Below are 22,850 nucleotides of genomic sequence, written 5' to 3' on the forward strand. Positions count from 1 at the left end.
GATCGAATATGGGATAACGTGGGGGCGTGGACTTGGGAGTAATTAGTTGGAAAAGGTATCCCATCATCAGTATGCACGAACCGAGTACTCGGTACCTTGTCCCCGTCAACGAGGGCGAGGGAGAAAGGATGAACAAGGCGAGTGGTTGTCTGGTCCAGTCACGGATCTGCGGAACAGTTTCTGGACTAGGTACGATACCCAGTGTTGCCAATCGTCGGGAGCCAAAGTGTTATTACAGGCGTAGTACCGGATACTCGTCCAGGTCAACTCGGTAGTAGCCCTGAATTACCAGAAAAGGTTAGTGGAGAATACCATTCTGCCCTATTAGGGGGTCTTACTCGTACTAGTCCTGGTCTGTACCGCAGGCCCGTGCACCAGGTACTTCCTAGTAGGTATTACCTGGGCTGAGGAAGGACAATCTAGCCGCTTATCATCATCTTCAGCTCCAAAGCTTCCCTCATCAAAGTACCTCGTACACGAGTATGAGTACAGTAAAGCAAGAATATCCTCCGACCCACTTCATCCCCAAAAGGCTACCATGGAGCTCCTTCGTAATACGATCCTAGTTCAAAAAGCAGCTATCTGCCTGTATGACTCCAATCGCCTCAGACCCTGACGTCCTCTGAACTTTTTTCCCTTTTCCCCAAAAATATTAATCTCTGGCCTTTCGAAGCTGGTTCCTCTGCAACTTTCGCTCAACATCCACCTTCAGCGTTCACCCATTCTACAAATTCTCCCTCGATCCTCTTCTTTCTTTTCTCTTCTTGTCTTCGTCTGATCTCCTCATGGGCTTCATGATCTTTCCTTAGCCCTTCCCCTCCAACCCGTCTCGACCGCTGCGACCGCCATGGCGAGCAAACTTCCCCTGCGCATGATGCCCAGCTCTCCAATGGCGTCACTCAGGCCTTGGTCAATGCGAGCTTTCTCAACATGTCGCCGTTCAACTCTCTCGCTTCCAGTCGCCTCCAGATCGTCCTCCTTGGTATCCAGGCCACTGATTCAGCAAACCTTCCGTCGTAACTACGCCGACGCTCCCCAAGTCCAGCTGTCTCCAGAACCCAAACCCAAGAGGCGCTTCCGGTTCTTCCTCTGGACCTGGCGCTTGACCTATCTTTCCGTGCTTGCCGCCCTGGGATACACTGCTTATCAGGTCTATGAGGGTCGCAATCCAAAAGAGCAGGCTGACCCCGATCCAAGCAAAAAGACGCTCGTTATTCTCGGTGCGCGAGCTTCCTCTCACAGAAACTAGTCCTGAATGCTGACATGGCCTAGGTACTGGTTGGGGTTCCGTCTCCTTGCTTAAAAACCTTGACACGGAGAACTACAATGTCGTCGTCGTCTCGCCCCGTAACTACTTCCTCTTCACTCCTCTGCTACCCTCGTGTACCACGGGCACCATTGAGCACCGATCCATTATGGAACCCATCCGGAACATCCTCCGTCACAAGAAGGCAAAGGTCAAGTACTACGAAGCTGAATGCACAAAGATCGACTACGAGAAGAGGATCGTCTATGCTAAGGATGACTCGGAAATCAAGGGTGACACCATGGAGACCGAGATTCCCTTCGACCTGCTTGTCGTGGGTGTCGGAGCAGAAAATGCCACCTTTGGAATCCCTGGTGTTCGTGAACATGCCTGTTTTTTGAAGGAGGTTGGTGATGCTCAAAAGATCCGCAAACAAATCATGGATTGTGTCGAAACGGCTACTTTCAAGGATCAAAGCCCCGAAGAAGTCAAGCGTCTTCTCCACATGGTGGTCGTCGGTGGTGGTCCAACTGGTGTCGAGTTTGCTGGTGAGCTGCAGGATTTCTTCATGGAAGACTTGCAGAAATGGGTTCCTCAAATCAAGGACGATTTCCATGTCACTTTGGTCGAAGCTCTGCCTAATGTGCTTCCTATGTTCAGCAAGCAACTCATCGAGTACACTGAATCTTCGTTCAAGGAAGAGCACATCCAGATCCGCACAAAGACCATGGTCAAGAATGTGACCGACAAATACATTGAAGCCGAAGTCCAGAACCCCGACGGTTCGAAAGCGCTGGAGAAGATTCCCTATGGACTGCTCGTCTGGGCTACTGGTAATGCTCTCCGTCCCGTGGTCAAGGATCTCATGTCCCAAATCCCAGCTCAAGCGAAGGCTCGTCGTGGCCTCGAAGTCAACGAATACCTTGTTGTTAATGGCACCGAAAACATCTGGGCAGTTGGCGACTGCGCCGTGGCCAACTATGCACCCACTGCTCAAGTCGCTGCCCAAGAGGGAGCTTTCCTGGCTCGTTTGTTTAACACCATGGCTAAGACAGACGCTATCGAGGCCGAACTGCGCGACTTGTCCTCCAAGCAGGCTACTGCGAACCCCGATCAGCGCAAGGTCATCCTGGAGGAGATCAACGAACGCCAGCGCCAGCTCCGTCGCATCAAGCAGATCGGCCCATTCAGCTATTCGCATCAAGGATCGCTTGCGTACATTGGTGCTGAGAAAGCAGTTGCCGATGTGTCTTGGTTCAGCGGAAATATTGCAAGTGGAGGTACCATGACGTACCTATTCTGGAAGAGTGCTTACCTGAGCATGTGCTTTAGCAGTGAGTTTTATCCCATTACTATTTCCCTAACCATCCTTGCTGCGTCTGTGGGATTTTGGCTGACACCTTTGACTTGCCAGCGCGCAACCGCATCCTAGTCTTCTTTGACTGGGCCAAAGCCAAATTCTTCGGCAGAGACGTGTCGAGAGAATAGAGGCAAGACTGGAAACGTTTAATGGCACGTAACGTGAGAAGCCATACGTGCGCTTCCGCGAAGCAGCAATGAATCATCACATGCCCTCGACACCTGACTTTTGGCCTACTAGGCCTCTGGACGATTGGATTTTGGAGAGGTATCCACGCTATTCTTCGCAGGGACTGTTTTTGGGGTCGCTCGGATTGAGGAAAAAAACCACAAACTGTTTGAACTTTTAGATGGCCGCGTTGTTTGGGGGCCGAGCCCTGCCTGTATGGTTACCTACCCTGTTATTATTTTATCTTTTTTACGCTGAGCAAATCCTCATTTTTGCGCCTCTTAATGTCGGCATGTGTCGAACAAGATTTTCTGACACCCCGGGCTCTTCAAGTGAGATTCATCAAACGATATAACGCGTCTATTTTCTGCAAAAACCTTCCAGAATCTAGTAGTCGCTCGCGTGCTTTTTCTTTAAACATACTCGACCTGCTGAGAGCCGCATTCGTTCGAATCGCACATGCACTCTCCCTTGTGTAATATTTGGATCTCCTGTTTTCTGTCTGCATCCTTTTTCCAACTCGAGGAGAAAAGATGCCGCCAAAGAGGACATTGTTGTACGAGGTATAATACATATGTTCCGCGTTCCCCTTACCACAACTTATCTCCTTCCTTCCGTTTCGCAGCCCTGCCACTCCTTGCGCTCTCTCTTTTCAGGGCCTTCAGCTCCTCTTCGCTGATTGGCGGCTTGAAATACAGGCTGGCGCTCTCGCCTTCCTTGACCATATGGCTCAAATAGCCGCGATGTTTCGCGTCCCTATAATATTCCAAGTCTTTCCGTGAGCTTGGATCCGGTAGTCTGTACTGGAAGCCCATGCCCCTGGCACGATTCTCGGCCACCTCGGACCCTTCTACAGCCAGGTGAGGGTTGTTCAGCGCTGAAGGATCCCACCGGAGAGAAAGGAAAGGATGAGTTTGGCTGCTCTTTATACGGCGTATCGATTGCTCGGTGTAGAAGCGTGTTGTCACTGTTCCTCCCACGGCTTCCACTGCAGCAATGGCAGATTGGGACGCCCTCGAGACAACAATGTGGATGGGTGTTTTGAGCTCAGAAGCCCCGTTCCCGAGAAGTTTCACGCCATCCTTGATGCGACCAAGCACGCCGGAGGAGCAGAGCTCTTTCAGTGTGATGGGTTGGGAAGGGTCCAGGCGGCCTTGGTCGATCCAGGATTGAATCTTGTCCAAATTGATTGGGGACATTTCATTGGCAAATCTGGAGGCCACACGTCAATTCAACTTCGCCATTGTGAATGGGAGCAGGGCAGACAGACAAGTTCTTGAATCCATATTTTCCGTGCACAATGTGTTCGGGTGTTTGACCACCATTGAACCCTTCAGGCACTTTGCTATGCTGTTTCTGCCCATCAGACCCGCGACCGGACTTGCCTCCTTTGCCAGAAGCAGGACCTCGTCCGCGACGAATCCTCTTGTTATAGGCCCCGGGCCGATCGGATAGGGAGGTTAGGATTGAGGCATATCGGCGTTGCGGAAGCGTTTGGGACTGCGTTTGGAGGAAAGGGAGGAGGAAGGCAGGAATGGAGGAGTTTGTATCTGCGAATTTTATATTGACGGCATCCGCTTGCAGTGCCCTCGACGGCGAGAGCCGCAGGGGTAGTCGAGGCGGCATTGTCTGGTCGGAGTGGACTGGTCTTTCCAAGATCTTTCATGCTCTGGGGCCGGGATTGAAAGCTCTAGCATCGACTGCTGAGGCATAGTTGCCCTTTACGGCCGCCAAGCGCTAGATGCCAAGACCCGGACATTTCCCCTGTTGCGATTCAAGTGGAGTAATGGATTCAGTGAGAGGTCTGAAATGGCGCATGATTTCTTCTCAGTTGTTATGAGAGAGGAGCTCTTGACGAATAACTTCATATATGGGAAGAAGAATGTAAAAGTTGTCAATGTCATGACCCTTGCTTGGCTCAGCCTTGCTCAGCCTCGCCGTGTGACGGAACTGGCATGGACGAAAAAGTAGCTTTACGTTGACGACGAGGGAATGGCCAGATCAAAGTATCGCATATCTCATACTTTACATAAGAGCAAGGATTCATATCAGACTGCTACTTGCTTCTCGACCTAGGTCGCTCACCAGAGACTCGAGCTTGCTCCTCTTCACTCATTGATGTTCCACTCCAGCCAACCAACACCTTTGCGACCATCGTTAGTGGTGATTGTAGCCCAAGAGCGTGGAAATTTGGCAACTCGCCCGTCCTTCGCCATGAGACAGAGAGGAGCATGTCCGACAGGTTTCACATAGAAGGTGAGTGGCAGAGGAGCCATTGTGATGGTCGTTGACACGCCCAAGCCGTTGGCTGCCATCTCTGCTGCTGCCTTGACATCAGTCATTTCGACCAGGGGCTCTCCTTCTTTCTGGACATACCCTACACCAAGGTGGGGATAGTCTCCTCCTCGAGCTTTGGCATGCACGAGGTGGCTGTGAGTACCGTCGTCAAGGTGGAATGCAGTCCACACCCAGTCGGCGGCCCACCAGTCTCGGGGACCCCAGGAATGGTCCCGCTGGCCTCTAGCCTTGGTGAAGGTGAATGAATGGTCGTCCCACGAGAAGGTGCCAGTGACCTTGCAGGGGATCTCATATCTGGTGGCGCGGCGCCACTGATATGGCTGTCCGTCGGTTTCGAAGAGGAGATCCATCTGGACGTCAACGGGTCGCCCGGCGCCACCCTGCAAGATTGCCGCCGGGTCGTCGAATGACACTCCTTTCCCCTTCACAGTGGTGCGATATTTCTGGAGAGGCACTTCGGCTTCATGGGTGGCCGTGTATTCTCCACCATGGACTACCAGGTCCTTTGCGGGATGTGGTGCTTCAAAGTCGATGACTCCTACTGTGGGTATGTGAGGCCCACAGATCAACGCGTGGTACCACGAGCCGCTTTGGTTTGGAATGACCCCGAGTCTCACCCACACTCCGACTTGCTGGTCTATGTCAACCACGTCGAAATACCAGCTCTCGTTGTGAAGGGGATGGTCACTGAACGGATGCATCTCCTCGTCCAACTCCTTCGGCTCCAGATGGGGGACAGGGACCGGTGGTGGCAGCACCTCAAGCGCCTTTGTATCGACGACGTGTTCACAGCTCCGTTCGAACATGGTCAGGAACAGATCGTCTCCTCGAGTTGTCCTCTCAACCAGACTGGCCGCCGTGATGGCTTGACGCATTCCTGTAAAGCTGTGCATCCGGACGCCCGCCTTGCATTCATGGATACTGATCGGGTATGGGGAACTTGCAGAGAGCGCCTCATGATATATCTTCAACAACCCCTCTCCGTGCTCACGGCGAAACTCGGGCGTTACGGCTAGGCCCAAGAAGTACGATGGGTCGTGAAGGACAGGTCCCCAATAGCACGTCTGCCAGTCCACCAGGGTCAATGGCAGGCCTCCGCTGTCTCCGAACAGGATATTGTCGAGTCGGTAGTCTCCATGGACAAGCCCCGTAGGGGCGGAAGAAGCATCCAGGGCGGCATGGTACGCCTCGAAGCTGTCAATGAATTTCTGGCCGATTTCGCGGTGTTCTGGCTTGATGCGATCTCCGTATCGCTCCTTGAACCGTTTCCAATACTCGACCATGTTCTCGGTCGGTGCCCATGGTCTTGTCCTCCTCATCCAGCCGTGCTTCTCCACAGACACATGGTTCAAGATCAACCCGTGGAGTCTTCCCAGCTCCGACATGGCTAAGCTGGCCTCCTCAAGCGTTGCTCCGCTGATGTCGCTGCCCACTCTCCCAGCATTGTCACTCATCAGGATGACAAACTCCCCGGACTCTTCGTCCCGTTCCACGCGATAAACAGTCGGGATGGGCCCCGTCGTCATCAGCGGAGCCACTTCTTGGTAGAACCGGACTTCTCGCTCGTACAGACCAGAGCTGAGCCCGAAAGCCTTGCAGTCCGCGTCGAGGGATGCCATTTTCGCCACCACCGAAGCTGGGCCTGCTCGTGTCTTTGCGCCATACTCGAGCTCGATGCGATATACCTCGCCGATTTGGCCGGTTCCAATCCGGACAGGCCTAGCCCCGACCACGTCGAAGCCCAGGGCCTTTGAGAGCCACTTTGGCGAGAGTTCGAACTGTGCGGCAACCATGACTGCGAGAACAAAGGTACCTATCCGGTGCCACCTCGAAAGAGGATTCTCGGCAACTTTTACATATCGCTCGCTCCCACGCGAATCTAACCCCGGAGCCAGGCGGGGTCGGGGTTACGACGTTGCAAAGCGCTCGATTCCATCACCCATGCATGGGAGTTTGCGGGGTTCCAATGCTCAATATCACCAGCTACCGAGGCCGAGGCACGTACCCTATTAGACAGGCAGCCCATTGTCAGGGATTGGGAGCAGGTCTTTTCTGGGGCGTCTCTGACTGAGACATGTTGACTCGGGAAAAGTGGGTTGGAAGTGCTATTGGTATGCGTACATGTGTAAAAGGCTCTGAACCCGTGACGCTGCGAGTCAATCCCCTTGACGCGGTTGACAGGGGATTGGTGCATCATACTGTTATTTACGCTCAAGAGTGGTTAAACAGAACATATGGCAGAGCCAGTGCAAATACATCGAGGCCAACCCTTCACAATACACGTGATTGTGGTACTATTTCCCAGAACTGAGAAGTCTCAAGCCGTTTTTCTTTCAGTAAAGACGAGGTTCAAAGGTGGACAGGCTAGAGTGAACCCATCAGTCATGTCCCGAGTGAACCTGGCTGGATCCTCCCCTTGTGCCAGAGCGAAGTCGTAACGGTGGACTATGTAAGCCGTGACATATCGCAACTCCATCAACGCGAGCTGTTTGCCAATACAGCTATACGGGCCTGATGTTGAAAGCATTTTGTCAGCTCACTGCGCTCAACATGATCTTTCCTTTCGTTGAAAAGTCGTGGATGGCTGGTCTGCAAAATCAATGTCGTGGACTTACCTGACGAAAAGGGAACAAAAACAGAGGCATCCACGGTCAATTCGGGGTTTGTGGTCCATCTTTCGGGGAGGAATTCCTCTGGTCTCTTGAAATTTCGTTCGTCTGCACCAGAATGAGAACGTATTCACTTGCTCCAGCTTCGGAAGTGTTATGAACAGAGAACCATACCTCTGAATACAGTGTATAGGGGGACATATACAATCGTATTCCCGGGCACAAAAGTGTCCCCAATCATCATCCCTTCGGGAGGTGTCAATCGCTGGACTCCCGAAGGTACAGGAGGATGAAGACGTAATGTCTCATTGATGAAAGCATCCAAGTGCTTGCTCTTCGAGAGTGCTCCAGCATCAACCTCGTCGGACTCAAATAGCGGATCCACGTGCTCCCGGAGCTTGATCAATAAATGCGGTTCTGTTGCCAGATGAAAGAAGAGCGTCGTCAGAGTCGCGGCGGTGGTATCGCTGGAAGACGCTGTCAGATGTAGTCTTCAGGAAAACAACGATCGGCACTTCAGGAGGAGGAGGAGGAGGAGGAGGAGGATATTCATTACCTCCCAGCAACAACAATTAAATAGGCATCTGCCTGAAGATTCAGCAGGCTCTGAGCCGTCTTCGGGTCTTGCTTTTCATATTCCTCAAGCAGATAAGAGAATACATCCGGCTTGTCAGGCTTCATCTGGCGGGCATCAGTCAGAGAGAGGGACGTTCGCTTGTGACTCGATTGAAACCCACCTTCATCCTCTCGTCCACTTGGCTATTGACGAACTTCCAGAATCTCTTATGCTCGAAATTAAGGATCGGTATGGACCTGAAGATTGGAGCAACCCATACAACGTGTTTAAAGTAGCCTGCCATGGTCATATTTGTCTTGAGAGAGTTCATAAAGTAGTGCTTGACACCATTCTTAACCATATCGAAAGATTTTCCAAATGCTAGGTCGCCCATAACATCAAAGCTGTAAAAGTTGAACCAGTCGGTGACATTTAATGGTGTGTCCTTTTGCGCCTCGATAGCATTCATCAGTCCCGTGGTGTATGAGACGACCCGGGGTTCATAATCGCGAAGACCTGAGGATTCAGCACATTAGACTTCAATGAACGAGTTTTCCTTGAGGCGACCCAGGTGGAGGTTACTTTTGGCACCAAAGCCTCGATCCCAAACTTTCCTCCGGTGAGAATGCTCCTGCTTGTCTCGGCTGTTTTGCAGAGCCACCCGTGGTCGCATTCCATTATACCAGGGTCCCTTCGTGCAGGGAGTCTGCGCCGAGTTTACTGCTTGAATCGCCCGAGGATCTGCAATAGACAACTCCATGGGTCCTGGTCAAAGGTCAGCGTCCGAATTTCCTTTCGACTGGTGGGAGGCGAGGGTCTACCAAGTCTCACAAAATCTCCATACTGTCTGTGCAAGGCTTGGACCTCTTCATAAAGATGTAATTTGGACCTGACGGAAAGTGATGTTGGATATATGGTAGAAAGCCGTGCCCAGAAGGGGCCCGGAAACCTGGACAGCCGGTGGAAGAATCCACGATATATCAAGATGCTAGTGAACGTGCCTACTAGAACACACATGCCTAGCGCCGACACATGGAGCACTGCAAGGAGGACTGCTGTCCATGATGGCGTATATGCAGTCAAGAACCCAAGGAGGAGCAACTGCGTGGTGAAAAATGCCGAGATCAAAGACGGTGCAGATGAGTCCCATTCGCCATAACGGAACAGTGTCAAATGGAGGACAACACCCAACAGTACCGCCCACAGGTAGCTTTGTGGAGACTGCAGAAGTGTAAGGACGTCCATGGTCGACATTGAGTGAAGGCAGGACTTTCACCTGGGTGACTATAACGACAAAGTGAGATAGGCAGAACTGGCATCAACTAACATTAATACCTCTGTATCGAGACATTGAAATGCTTGTTAGGGACAGCGTACTCGGATCGCCTGGCTTAGCTAGTTGGGACTGTTGACATCGTGCACCTGACGTCCGTCTGCAGGGACAGCCATCGCTACCCTGACATAGCACGGATGGTCATCATCCAAAGGCCAATCATGGTCGTGTCTGCAAGACTGGGGATGGAAATGCGGGGGCAAGGCCACCAAGGCTTAGTTTTATCCGAGGATACGGGAATAGTAGACTAGACGATACTTCGTCCACATGTCGGCAGATTGCTGCGTCTGCTGTTGATGAAGAGTATGTCCTGTTCGCCACGGGACAGCAACCATGACCGAATTTGACTTTTGGAGTGACTTGGGGACCATGTAGAGCACGGGAAGACACCGTTTTCTGGTAGAGCCTCTCCGAACCTTATCGGCTGTCCAGTCATCCAAACTTCCTTACCAAGAAGATGCTTTCCTTATCTCTACCTGCATCTCTCCAGGTAATGAGCAAATTGTCCATGTCGAACCAGGCAGTGGGTAGCAAGGCTGATCCCCCTATTCATTTTGCCTTGGCAAACCTCCAAAGATGGTGGTACTCGCTGTACTTGTTAGACCTATAGCAACAGAGGCGTGAAGCTAGATCCTCTCACAGCGAGGCCAGTGGAGTTGGTTCGACAACAATGTATCGCCATGTGTGATGTTGTTGGAGGGTTATCTAGGCGGACAAGGTGTGGGAGACAATTGAGCTTTGAGCCTGGTGTTCATGGTCATCGCAGGTGGACAGTCTCCGAAATCAATGTGGCGCCGTGGGAGACCGTGAACATGTGCCTGGATCTTGGTAAGGCAAGACGACGAGACTGGTCGGTGGTTCGTATTTCATCTCAACTCACCTCAGTTTCCCTACTGTACGGAGGGCTGCGGAGAAGCGGCAGAAGTAAGACTTGGTTAAAAGGAGGGCAGCCTTGGGGGCCAGAGTGACAAACTGCGGCCCCAGTCATGGTTGGCGTGATTATTCCCTCCAGTCCGCCAATGGGAATCGCCTCTAGAAATTCTCATCCGCCACATGCGAATTCCCCATTCCCCCCTGCACCCTGTAACCTGCAACTTGCCAAACTGCGCAGCAGGTCCCTGTATCACCTCCTGAAGAATCCATCACCGGAGTTCAACTTCAACAATGAGTCAATCAGACTCTCGCTGCCGGGTGGCATAATTACTGCATTGGACTTGCATCGTCTATATTGTCCCTTATCCAACAGTTATGACCACGTAGGGAGACCCTGAGACCCTCTGGTAATATACGTTTCCCGTCAACTACCCCAGCCTCCGGAACAATGGGCCCCATCGAGTTTAACAAGCGACGCATCATCCTGCTCATCGCCAGCATCATCGCCTTCTACATCGTCTTTCATGGCCTTTCACCCTCTGGTGACAACTTTCGAGAAGTTGCTTCCCACATCCCCATCCCAGGCCATTTGAACCCAACCGAGCACAAACTTCCCCCTCCAGCGCCCGATCCAGACACGATATGGGACCTAGGTCCCGATCCATCTCCTCCACCCGAGCCTGAGCATGAACCCGAACATGACACCGATAGCGAGAAACCGACACCTCCCCAATCGCAACCTGTGGAGCACTTCGACTTACACCCCATTGCGCAGTTGATGCGGGAAGCCGATGCTGAATGGCGGACTTACGAGACCGATATCTCGACAACATTTAGGCAGACAGTGGAAAAATATAGAAGCAAATATGGCAGACATCCTCCGCCGGGATTTAAAGACTGGTATAAGTTCGCACGAAAGAGGAACGTATTCAACATTGATGATTTTGATCAAATCATGGACGACTTGCGCCCCTTCTGGGCCATCAATGCGTCTGTGATCCGCAGCCACGCTGCACATATGTGGGAAAATCCTGACTTTGGAGTGTCCGTTCTTCATATCCGCAATCACAAGGTGGTCAGGGTGGACAACCCGAGTTGGAGGTCTGAAACCATGGAAAAAGTCATCGAGAAGTGTATCAAATTCCTTCCCGACATGGACATCCCCATGAACAGATTGGATCAGCCGCGTCTGATCGTTCCTTGGGAGGATATGCAAGAGTTTCTACAAAAGGAGTACCACACACGTGTCATGGCACCCGAAGTCACCGACAGCTTTACGAAGGATCTACCAGAGCTCCTGGATATGAGCATCGAAGACAAGGAGCTCGACCACTCCACAAGACTCAGTGAGGACTGGATATTTGCTCCTGGCAAGCAGTACATGAATCTTGCCGCCAAAGGCTGCCCCCCAGAGTCCCCGGCACGGGCAAAGATGTCTGTCGCCGAGGCGGATGCTTTGTACAAAGAGCCGAAGCTCGGGTTTGTGAAGAACTTCAACCTCTCAACCGATCTGTGCACAGTGGGTCCCACTATCCAGGATCTGCACGGTATGCTGTATTCAGCAAGCAGCGTCATTGCCTCCCACAAGCTGGTGCCCATCTTCGGCGAATGTAAAGTCAGTGTCAACAACGATATTCTCTTTCCAGCAAACATGTACTATCAGCATGATGTGCGATATGATTACAGTGCGGAGGAAGACGTCGATTGGCGCGATAAGCAAGATAATACCATCTGGCGTGGCGTCACATCGGGTGGTGTCCAGCTCGAGGATAATTGGGACAGAATGCACCGACAGAGACTTGTTCAGCTTTTCAACGGCACGTACATGCAAATGACTGGCAAAGAGGTCAAAACTCTGACCGAAAAAGACGACGGACCGGGCAAAGTGAACACTACTTATGAGCTTTATGATCGGTTCAAGCCTTCAGAATTCGCCGACCGCCATAGCGACATCGGATTCACGGAGCCAATGTCCTGTCTCCCTAATTGTTCCTTCTACAACAGTGTGTTCTCTTGGAAGCCACAAGTCCCGCTTACTTCACAATTTAAATCGAGGTACTTGATCGACGTCGACGGGCATTCATTCTCCGGGCGTTGGCACGCATTCCTGCAAAGCAAGAGTCTCGGACTCAAAGCAACCATCTTCCGTGAATGGCACGACAGTCGACTTCTAGCATGGCGCCATTTTGTTCCCGTGGACAACCGATACGACGACATCTACGGACTCCTGACATATTTTATTGGATATGGCAAACCTTACAAACAACATGCCGAGGAAGGCGAAGATTTGAATCCGCGGGTCTTCATTGCTCGGCATGATAGGGAGGCACAGACGCTCGCTCGGCAGGGCCGCGAGTGGGCAAATAAGGTGCTTAGGCGGGAGGATATCGAGGTATACATGTTCAGGTTACTTCTGGAGTATGGACGCTTGATTGACGACAACCGGGACTTTATTGGCTATTCTGGTGATGGCAGTGAGTTGGACAAATTTGATGATGGTGAAGAGGACGAAGGCCGCTGGGGTATCGGAGGATGGTGAACAACCATGGACAGAGACGCCCTCAGGAGAATGTCGGAGACTTCATTCCCCAAATGAGAGCCGGTTTCACGCTCCGCAGAGAGTGTCCTGCTTTGCATTTCGACTCACTAGTCATCTAGTGCGAGGAGCAGGATTACCACTGATGGCAATGCCCAGTAACTCTACAGAGCACAACGCTCTGATGGCTCGACCAGCTTGATGCCGTTTGCGAAGGTCGCAGCAGGTCACAACCATTACGGATGACTTACCACTTGTTTTGAAACAAGACGCGGACCTTCGTTGCCCATTAAAGAGTCCATGGCTGGATGGTGGCGAAGGAGACTCGGAGCAAAAAGGCTGGTGATGTACTATCAATAAAACCCACTGATTATGGGACGGTTTTGGTTCCTTTTCTGGCCGGCGCAATCCCAATCCTATGGGGATAGAGACTATGGTATAAGCAGGCACGCGATTGGCGTCGCAAATAAAACTGTCAAAACAGGTCGTCAAATCAATCAAGAAGTTGACCAAGGCATGGCTTCCGCTGTCGTCTATAAGTGCTATGCATGCATCGCTAGACGGAGATTCCTACTTCTTCAACTTCTTCTTGAGCCTCTTCTCGGCCCTCACGTCCTTCTTCAACCGGGCGTCCACAATCTTGTATTTGCCCTTGACGCCCCTCGGCCGTCCAGCGACGCCGCGATTCGCACCTCTCGCGACCACCAGCTTGACCTTCTCCTTTGGTCTCCCCCTCTTGGCCGCGCGGGCCATCATCCTCGAAATGGTCGAGGCCTTGTCCTTTTCGCTCACGCCCTCGTCTTCGAGCAACAGCGCGGATTTCTTGCGAAGCTTCTCCAGCCGCTGAGCCGCTTTCATCTTCTTCCGCCCTTTGGCCTCCAGGACCTTCTTGATGGGCCGGGCATTCAACGCGCGCAGCTTTTCCTTGATTGCCGCCGCGGCGGCCTTAGTGATCGGTCTAATGGGGCGAGAATGTCGGTCTTCGTCGTCCAAGAACCAGTCGGGGAGACCGTCAGTATCGCGGAAGGTGTATTTGTTGAAATTGTCGTCGATCAGGTCTTTGGCTGTGATTTCCTTAGTTGCGAGGGAGTGTGCAAGCGTCATGGCTTCCGCGGTGATGATGTCGACGTCCAAATGGCCGGATGGTGTCAATGGGTCTTCGGGTCGCGGAGGCTTTGTGGTGGAAGAGGTAGATGGTTTAATCGTAGCCTCAGCCTCGGATTCGGATTCATCATCTGCGGATTGAGACGACGGTCCTTGTTTTTTCAATGCTGGCTTCAGGGACTTGTCTTGCTGCTCTTTTGATGTACGAGCCTTCGTGGCTGTCCGGTCTGCGTGGTCTGACGAGTCGTCGTCCATCTCAATTGCACTGTCCTTGTCCAGGTCTTCTTGTTCATCGTCAATGCCCAGATCCTGGAAAATGTCTTGGTCGAAAAACATGGCCGCCTTGGCGGAAAGACCATCACTTTTCGGGATTTTTTTCATCGGGTAGCCGTCCTCTTCGTCATCATAGTCGGCGTCAGTGACTCCATCGGCAGATGTGGCGTCGTCATCGGATAGACCTTCCCATTCATCGGTTTCCTTTTCTCTTCTCGCTCGCTTTGCTCGTGCTTTGGCGTCCGCTTCCTCCCGCCTTTGCTGATAGGATTCGTACATTAAGTCTAGTTCCCTTTCAAGCCTGTCACCAGCGTCGTCATCATCACTCTCGGAGCCAACCTCTGAGTCTTCCGACCCAGAGTCCTCCTCGTCCTCCATGTCGTTATTGCCAATCTCACCAGAGCCCTGAGCCTTGTCAGCCGTTTGGATGCTGAACATGGTCCCATCCGCCCCAGGGCCACTCTGCTCCAATCCAATGTCAAACGGCGCAGTCATGTGCATCTGCATCCGGACAATCTCTTTTCGCTTCCTTTCGTTCTCTTTGCGTCGTTCTTTCCTCTTCTCCTTGCTGTCTCGATCCTTCAATTTCTGCAGCTCTTCTTGAAGTTTGAGTTCTTCGTCCATCGACCCGACCTGTGCCACCTCTTCTCCGTCCTGCTCTTGGGTCTGTGTTTCCTGCTCTTGTTTTTTAGCTTTACTCGACAAGCCAAACTGGTCGCGGACTTTCAGCCGCCACCGAAGTAACGTCCGGAACTCTTTCTTTCCTAGCACCTTCAAGTCTGCGCAGCATTGTCTGATTTCGGCTGTCGTCTCGGGAAGTCGACTTATTGTAGCTAATGCGAGATCGCCGTTGGATGGCTGCTCGAAACTTAGTTTGTTCATGGAGCCTAAAATCGCAATCGGGTCTGTCGTGTGGATGAAATCGGTGACAGGGACTTCTTTATGTTGCGTCCAGTCGCCTTCTTCATAACCTTCTCTTTTCCTTTTCTTCTTTTCGGGGTTGAAGACTTTGGCTTCGTTGTTCGGTGTGGGCTCCTGCACCTCCGCAAAAACATGTTTCGGGTCCAAAAACTTGGGATCCAGTCTCTTTGGTGCCTTGAAACCTCTGCATACCACGAAGATTTCCGCAGACACGTTCCTGGACGAAGGGGGTTTTGTAGCCTCGACCGATGTGAACAGCTGTTTGAACACCCAAAGCAGCGCGTTGTAGTCCTTGGACCGAAACACCTTTGTGACAAATGTGCCTCCTTCTTTCAGAAATTCTGTCGCCAATTTCATTGACTGCAGAACCAACTCCGCCTGCGAGAAAGCGTCTTGGACCCAGGCCACACCAACGTTGGGTGCCCCATCATGCAGCACTGTGTCGGCCTTCATATGTTTTAGGTGCTGCCGAATAGTCGCTCGACATTTGTCCGTGGTGATATCGCTCTGAAAGGAGATGACTCGAGGTATGGGCTTAATGGGCGCCAGATCCACACCGACAATCAGGCTCTGCACAGGCATTGTCTCTGCTGCGACTTGACACCAAGATCCCGGTGCGGCGCACAGGTCCAGCAGCACCCGACTCTTCTCCAGGAACCCATATTTCTTGTTCAGCTGGATCAACTTGAACGCCGCCCGTGCCCTGTAGCCTTTCTCTTTGGCGAGTTTGTACCATTTGTCTGAGAGAGGGAGTCAGCCACTTTTTCCCGTGCAGTTATTGCCAGATCGATGGTGGAACACATACCAAGCCGTCCTTTGCCGTGCTTTTTTTGGATCGCCATTGCGGATGACGGTCTAGAGACTCACTCGTAGCGCCTTCCTCAATGTTCGCCCCAGAAATTTAGGACCAGAGTGCACAACCTAGACAAGTACCTCAGAGGGCCACCACATTTTGTAACTCTGGACAAAGAAAATTCGAGCCAAGATCGGATAGGTCCACAGCGGGGGCTCCGTCCACGCTAGGGGTCCAGTAGCGCTGCTTTATCAAACGGGGTAGCGGCCTGGACATTTATTGGTCCCAATATAACGAATGCAGTTCTCAGCAAAAGCAGCATGGCTGTTCGAACTGTCGTACATATCGAAGAGATTGGAGTAATGCTCCAGTGTGGTTGACCAGTCCCTATGATGTTGACTACGTAAACTCGTGTTGTACTTTTGGATTCCTGTTTCATAATAGCTGAGCAGCGAGTCGTCTTACCGGCATTGAGGAGACACATTGCCACTGAGGGTAGAATAGAAACAGAGGTCGAGAAACACATCCCAGTCTGCGCCTGAGGTCTATATAGATTGAAGGACTATTCTCACAAATACTGTACAATCTTCTCAGGCACCTGAAGCTTATTCGCTAGTTTCACATCCTTCAACGCTTTCTCATACGTGAACACTGTTCCGTTCTCCTTGAACGTCTGTTCCTTACACAGCAAACTCAGCAGGGCAGATCTCTCAATCACTACCCGCCCGCTAGTGAGGAGGTCCTTGACATCCACGTCCTCGATGTCTTTCAGATCTCCATGCTCGCCAATGGTTTCCATCTCTTCAAAGATTCGTGCTCCACTTGATTCAGGCGTACTTGTGACGAGGAGGCTGCGGCCGTACCCCTGGCCCCAGCAATTGGCCTCGAAAATGTTATTGAGAAACCGTGCGCCGTTTCCCGTTGGCAGATTGATCTTGTCATTGAGAATGATCAACTCGTTCCTCCTGAAACGGTAACTTAGCGCGATTCGAAACGCCTGGTGGTAGACTTTCTTCTGTAATTCGGACGAGAAATCTCTGGGCTTTGGACCAAAGGCAACACCACCTCCTCTTCTGATCGGGGACTTCTTGTCCCTCACACGAGCACGGCCTGTACCTTTCTGCTGGTACAGCTTGCGATTGGACCCATGGACTTCAAAACGCCATTTCGTGCTCGCCGTTCCCTGGCGTGTCGCGTCCGCTTCATAGATGACAGCGCGATGAAGAATGTCTCTGCGCAAAGGGGCGTCAAGGTATCGTGAGCCGTACAGAGCATGACGAGCAGGTTCGATGTGAGGCCACGAATACAGGGTCGCTAGTACCGGATGGTCTAGAGCATGGAGCTCGGCGGAGGACGCAGAGTTCGACAAGCCGGGGGTGGGCGAGGTTACAATGGAGGGATTTCGTAGGTGAGAGGAATCACGACTTGTTACAAAGTCCGTTGTGAGGGTGGAAATAGGTGGCTGAGTTTGAGAAGCGATTGTTCGACAACCTAGCCTTGGTGCCAGACATTGCTATACATGAGTTAACAACAGCCACTACCACAGAATTGGGGAGGATTTCGCACTGTCAAGGGATCGGCGACATTTAGCTGGTTGAATCTTCTCGCGAGCCCCAGCAGACTGCGCGATGCCGATGTGTGCGGCATCAATTGGACTGGGCAGATGGTATCAAGACCGGCTAGATGCTGACCAAACACTTCAGTTTGTGAATGATGGGAGAAGGACAGAACATGTACTAAATCATTGCGAAGCTGAAGTTCACGCGTAAAATAAGAGCTGCGAAGTTGCGACTAGAAGTTTTTGGTCATCACGTGACACAGCCTTGTCAGGTCACGTTTTCGCCAGCTGTCTCAGCCTTTAATATTCTGTCTAGTTGTAAGAGACGAGGTTCCACTCCAGAGTTGATCTCTACCTAGTTAAATAAGATATTGGATCTGTTTGAGACTGCTTTCACAATTTGACGATGTCGTGCCTCCCCACATTGTGTCAGGGTCGAGGCTCAGCTAAAGTTCGATCCTGCGATTCTACAGCTGGTTGGATCCATATCCTTTTCGTGCATTGAGATCTGCAGAGGCTGCCGCTGGGTGCCGAGGGACTCCACACCGAAGATATTGCGGCAAGACTTCTACTTGTATCGAGTTGCCGATGAGGAGAATTTTCTGCTTGAGAAGTCCAGTATTTGCTGGTTGAATCCCGGTCCGCCCGGAGGTGGCGGAGAAGCCGATATGCCGTTTATCCAGCGGAGCCAAGTGCCTACTTGAGTACTTGCCTAGACAGCTAGGTTCTGGACGCCCCGGGGAAAGTACGAGGTACTCCGTAGTTGCTACTCCATGTTTTCTGCGCTCCCAGACTTATTAATCAGACAAGCCTTGTGCAGCCCCTGTACGACCCTACATGATGGCTAAGTGGGGGATGCCCACTCTCGTCAGATCCTCTCCTCTCGGTAGCCTCATGTGCCTCATCCAAATTCTCATTGCATCTCGTTTACATTGAGTCACAGTCTAGGATACAGACCTTTCCCGTCCAGCAGTTTCACTTACCTCTTGCACCTTTGCAATTCCAACCCAACCGGTCCTAACCCTCCCTCAAACGTTTATCAGCACAGTCCTTCACCCCGCTGCGCGACAATCCCAAAGCTTTTGACCCAATCGAACTATTCTTTCCATGAAGCAAAAGCCGCGGAGCGCATCAGCCCATGCTTGCAGCGTCTGAACTTGGGCCTCGTTCATCCTGCAGAATCCGTTCACTAGTAGAGAATGCTCCTGCGATGGCTACACACCACTAGCCCGCATGTCGCGATAACGACCGATAGATGAAACAACTATTCCCCGATAACGATAATGATGGAAGGGGATATCAAAGCGGAGCAAGTTCAACATCCGAGTCCCCTAGAGGATATATTGGAGCACACAGACGTTTCGGCGCAGCCATCGGCTAAAGGCAAGAACAAGAGCAAGGATAAGGATTCTGGAGGCGCCGCTACGAAAAGGCGATGTGTGAGCACGGCTTGCATTGCCTGCCGTAAAAGGAAGAGCAAGTGTGATGGCAATTTGCCCAAATGCGCTGCTTGCGCATCGGTCTACTTGACCGAATGTGAATATGCGCCACACACCGACCATCGGCGCAAAGGGGTTTACAAAAAGGATGTGGATGCCTCCAAGACCAAGAATTCCACACTCCAGATCCTCGTACAGGCTATCCTGAATGCTGAGGAGGAGGATGTCATGGATCTGGTCCGGCAGATACGGACATGCGACAATCTAGAAGAACTTGCGGTTACCATAGACGCTCAAGAGAAAGGCCTGATGGAAGGGCACGATGACTCTCCAATGTATGAGGCTGAATCTGGCGTACCGAAATTTGAAGCCGAACTTTCTGGGAAGATGGGCGATCTGATGCTGGACGGGTCTGTCAAATTCATTGGGGGAACGTCGAATTTGATCTGGCTTCCTGAGGAATATGAACATCGAGGCACACACAGCTCACCAACTTACCAGCGGGTCGTGGTGCAACCTCACGAAGAGGCTGTTCTTTCATGGACGACCGTCACCCAAGACAAAGAGGCAATTCTCCATTTTATGAACATGTACTTTTGCTGGCACTACGCCTTCTTCACGACCTTGGCCAAGGAACTTTTCTATCGAGATTTCCTCACCGGGACATCCTCACAGTACTGCTCGCCTCTCCTTGTCAATGTTATGCTAGCGCTCGGGTGCCACTTCTCATCCCGACCTGAAGCAAGAGCGGATCCAGCGGATTCTGGGACCACTGGTGACCACTTCTTTGCAGAAGCTAAAAGGCTCCTTTACGAGAACGACGAGTTTGCCAACGCGAAACTATGTACAGTCCAGGCTCTGGCTTTGATGTCCGTCAGAGAAGCCGGATGCGGTCATGAAAGCAAGGGCTGGGTATACAGTGGCATGAGTTTTCGAATGGCTTGTGATCTCGGATTGAACGTGGATACGGTGCCTATCAATGAAATGTCACGCTTGACAGATGAGGACATTGATGCGAGGCGGATAACCTTCTGGGGTTGTTTCCTCTTTGACAAGTGAGAATCTTTGCTTCAACAACACACTTTTGCTAACTGGTATCAGGTGCTGGTCTAACTACCTGGGACGGCAACCTCAACTTTTAACGCCAAACATCACCATGAAGAAGCCTGACGTGTTCCCATCGGAAGACAGTGAAATGTGGTCGCCATATACAGACTCGGGCATCATTCAGGCCCATGCGCAACCGGCGCGTACCAGAGCTGTTGCATTGCAACTGTCTAAACTGGCCGAGATTTCCAGCGATCTCCTGACATCGTTCTATAATCCGCAGATGCTCGATAAACCTCCTCCGAGACAAACCGAACTCAAACGACTGAGCGATCTACATACTAGATTGGAAGCGTGGAAGCAAGGGTTGCCGCCTGAACTGGAACCGAGGGAGGGCCAACTCCCCCAGGTCCTGCTGATGCAGTATGTCTCTGAAGTTCCATAAGCCTCAAGAGGCGTACTGACTAAAGACAGTATGTTTTACCAACTCTTGTATCTTCATCTATATCGACCGTTCCTGAAGTACACCCGAACGACCTCACCACTTCCAGCACATGTATCCCCGAGAAAGTACTGTACTCAGGGAGCCACAGCAATTTCTAAGCTTTTTCGACTGTACAAGCGAACACATGGCCTTCGACAAATATGTAACATTGCAATCTATATTGTACATTCAGCCTGTACGATTCATTTGTTGAATCTACCAGACAAAAACGCTCGCAGAGATATCATCCACGGCGTCAAACATCTGGAGGAAATGGGGGAATGTTGGACAGCCGCCCGGCGAACGCTCAGAGTTTTGCATCTATGTGCCGACAGGTGGAGTATTGAAATGCCCGAAGAGGCGGAAATGGTTTATACAAGGCTTCGGGCGAAATGGGGTCTCGCAGCGAGTGCACCTTCACCGGTGTCGCCCGAGTCTCTGGCAAACATGGCACAGCAAATTGTGTCGCAGCCAGTGCCTGACTTGATGGCAATCAATGTTCAAAGGCAACAGCAGTCGCAGGCTCAGCGTGGGACTTCAATGTCACAGTATGCAGGCGGATATTCTGCGCCCATGGCTGCCTCACCCACAGAGGCGATTGATTCCAGACGAACATCCGGAGGACCGTCGATGCTACCACAGTCCACAGCCGACCTTTCTCGAGACTCTCATCGTATTCGGGCTTCAACTTACCTTACCAAAGCACAAAAAGATGCGTGGAATGCACACCAAGCTCGAATCGCAGCCAACACAGCTGCGACATCCTCTAACCAAGCAGGGACTGCTAGCGACCAGAATGCCGCCAGATTGTTTGGTGGAGTTGAAAGTCTGATTGAGGAGACACAAGACTGGTTCTTTAAGGATCAGAACCAATTGGCCGTGGGTTTCGAAAATTGGGGGTCTGAGCCGCCAGATTGGGGAACCCTAGATCTGAGCTTCTTTGACACACCAGAAACGGGCAGCAGTACAAACGCGAATACGAATGGTAACTCACCATCTTACAATGGACTGCAGTACTCGTATGATTCGGGGGGAGGAGACGGAGGAACCAACCCGGGCGTCGTGACAAGCCAGGCCGGATACGGATTTGGACTTACCGGAGACAGGTATCCAACCACTACCGACACGGATATTGATGGCTTTCCCACGAACGGAACGAATGGAATGAACGGTTTAATGGGACCAGGCATGAGCTTACAGTTAGGAATGAATATGAATACGAGCGGGAACGGTTCATTGGCGACTGGCATAGGAAATCTGGGTATGGGCGGGCCTGGAGCTTCTAAACGCTCTTCTCAGATTCAAGGATTTGATGATGAGGCATATTATTGATGTACACCTTTGGTTCAATGAGTTTTACGAGGGTACAAGCCAAGATGGGTCGAGACGTGAAGAGATGAATATACGTTCAATGAAGCTGCTAGGATACCAAGCGCTGGGGAGAATTGGGAGGTCTCTGTGCTTTAACCTGGAGGCAAATCAGCTTATACTGCTTAGCAGCAAAAAGAAATGTGAACAATTTTGGAAATATTTGCGGAATCGGTACCCGCTCCACGTCTGTAATGGAGGAGAAGTGTTGGATCTTGTCTACTGTAAGAAAGCTGGCCCCGGAGTTGGCGGCACTCTCTTACTCCTTCGCCGGGTTGAGACGACGCACTTCAATTCTAGGGCCTGGGGAAAAGGTGGAATGACTGCAGTGACGGAATGTCTATGTTAAACTTAGATGGGTTTACAACTCGATGCTTATTCGGGAGAATGCTGAGCAAAACATCGGGCTCTATCTCAATGTTCGGCGAAGATTTTATCATAGCAGGGCCTATACATACACTTAAGCACTGAATCACGCATACTGCTCACCCTGTATCGCAATGAGTTCATACTAGGCTACATCACTCATTCCAAGACATCTGATGATCACAATGATTCCCCACTAGCCTTCGTCTGTGCGACAGAATGATTGTCGAATGTGGAACGTCGCTGCATTAATCCGTCGCAGCCGCTGCTCCCCTCAGTGATCTGCATCACCTATGCAATGATATATCGCTAAGCATGTATAGAGTGATCAAAAGATCCGACACATCAGTCCACAGCCGGAATACAGACAGGTCTTGTGATACAATGCACCTACTTAAGTAAGGTCTGTCCATTATCCGTCTCTTCCACTACTGCCGATTGACGGGTATGGAGATTACAAACTGAGGATGGAATATATAATCTACCCACATTGCAAAAGACGGGCTTGGAAATCTCTT

The 22,850-nt window shown here is 51.5% G+C and overlaps 8 protein-coding genes across 8 annotated transcripts; 4 read left to right on the forward strand and 4 right to left on the reverse strand.

Moving 5' to 3' along the window:
• Nucleotides 1-930: 930 nt before the first annotated feature.
• Nucleotides 931-2,734, forward strand: AYO20_03061 (hypothetical protein; the record flags this gene model as incomplete). Its single annotated transcript, XM_022641364.1, has 4 exons — nt 931-938; nt 991-1,220; nt 1,273-2,580; nt 2,661-2,734. The coding sequence occupies 4 exons, from the start codon at nt 931-933 to the stop codon at nt 2,732-2,734; spliced, it is 1,620 nt and encodes a 539-aa protein (XP_022502566.1).
• Nucleotides 2,735-3,364: 630 nt separating this feature from the next.
• Nucleotides 3,365-4,400, reverse strand: AYO20_03062 (ribosomal protein L15; the record flags this gene model as incomplete). The annotated part of the gene is made up of 2 exons (XM_022641365.1): nt 3,365-3,986; nt 4,045-4,400. The coding sequence occupies 2 exons, from the start codon at nt 4,398-4,400 to the stop codon at nt 3,365-3,367; spliced, it is 978 nt and encodes a 325-aa protein (XP_022502567.1).
• Nucleotides 4,401-4,882: 482 nt separating this feature from the next.
• AYO20_03063 (hypothetical protein) lies at nt 4,883-9,482 on the reverse strand (the record flags this gene model as incomplete). Its single annotated transcript, XM_022641366.1, has 7 exons — nt 4,883-6,867; nt 7,688-7,789; nt 7,856-8,148; nt 8,238-8,362; nt 8,419-8,753; nt 8,820-9,002; nt 9,059-9,482. 7 exons carry the CDS (start codon nt 9,480-9,482, stop codon nt 4,883-4,885), a joined length of 3,447 nt encoding a protein of 1,148 aa, XP_022502568.1.
• Nucleotides 9,483-10,891: 1,409 nt separating this feature from the next.
• On the forward strand, nt 10,892-12,982 carry AYO20_03064 (hypothetical protein; the record flags this gene model as incomplete). Its single annotated transcript, XM_022641367.1, has 1 exon — nt 10,892-12,982. One exon carries the CDS (start codon nt 10,892-10,894, stop codon nt 12,980-12,982), a length of 2,091 nt encoding a protein of 696 aa, XP_022502569.1.
• Nucleotides 12,983-13,549: 567 nt separating this feature from the next.
• On the reverse strand, nt 13,550-16,119 carry AYO20_03065 (hypothetical protein; the record flags this gene model as incomplete). Its single annotated transcript, XM_022641368.1, has 2 exons — nt 13,550-16,017; nt 16,083-16,119. The coding sequence occupies 2 exons, from the start codon at nt 16,117-16,119 to the stop codon at nt 13,550-13,552; spliced, it is 2,505 nt and encodes an 834-aa protein (XP_022502570.1).
• Nucleotides 16,120-16,638: 519 nt separating this feature from the next.
• On the reverse strand, nt 16,639-17,581 carry AYO20_03066 (50S ribosomal protein L4; the record flags this gene model as incomplete). Its single annotated transcript, XM_022641369.1, has 2 exons — nt 16,639-17,384; nt 17,503-17,581. The coding sequence occupies 2 exons, from the start codon at nt 17,579-17,581 to the stop codon at nt 16,639-16,641; spliced, it is 825 nt and encodes a 274-aa protein (XP_022502571.1).
• Nucleotides 17,582-18,911: 1,330 nt separating this feature from the next.
• Nucleotides 18,912-20,559, forward strand: AYO20_03067 (hypothetical protein; the record flags this gene model as incomplete). The annotated part of the gene is made up of 2 exons (XM_022641370.1): nt 18,912-20,122; nt 20,169-20,559. 2 exons carry the CDS (start codon nt 18,912-18,914, stop codon nt 20,557-20,559), a joined length of 1,602 nt encoding a protein of 533 aa, XP_022502572.1.
• A 387-nt stretch (nt 20,560-20,946) lies between these two features.
• AYO20_03068 (putative phospholipid-transporting ATPase NEO1) lies at nt 20,947-21,930 on the forward strand (the record flags this gene model as incomplete). Its single annotated transcript, XM_022641371.1, has 1 exon — nt 20,947-21,930. One exon carries the CDS (start codon nt 20,947-20,949, stop codon nt 21,928-21,930), a length of 984 nt encoding a protein of 327 aa, XP_022502573.1.
• Between the last annotated feature and the right edge of the window lie 920 nt (nt 21,931-22,850).

The sequence above is a fragment of the Fonsecaea nubica genome (assembly GCF_001646965.1).
Source record: "Fonsecaea nubica strain CBS 269.64 chromosome Unknown Scaff14, whole genome shotgun sequence".
Taxonomy (NCBI): Eukaryota; Fungi; Ascomycota; class Eurotiomycetes; order Chaetothyriales; family Herpotrichiellaceae; genus Fonsecaea; species Fonsecaea nubica.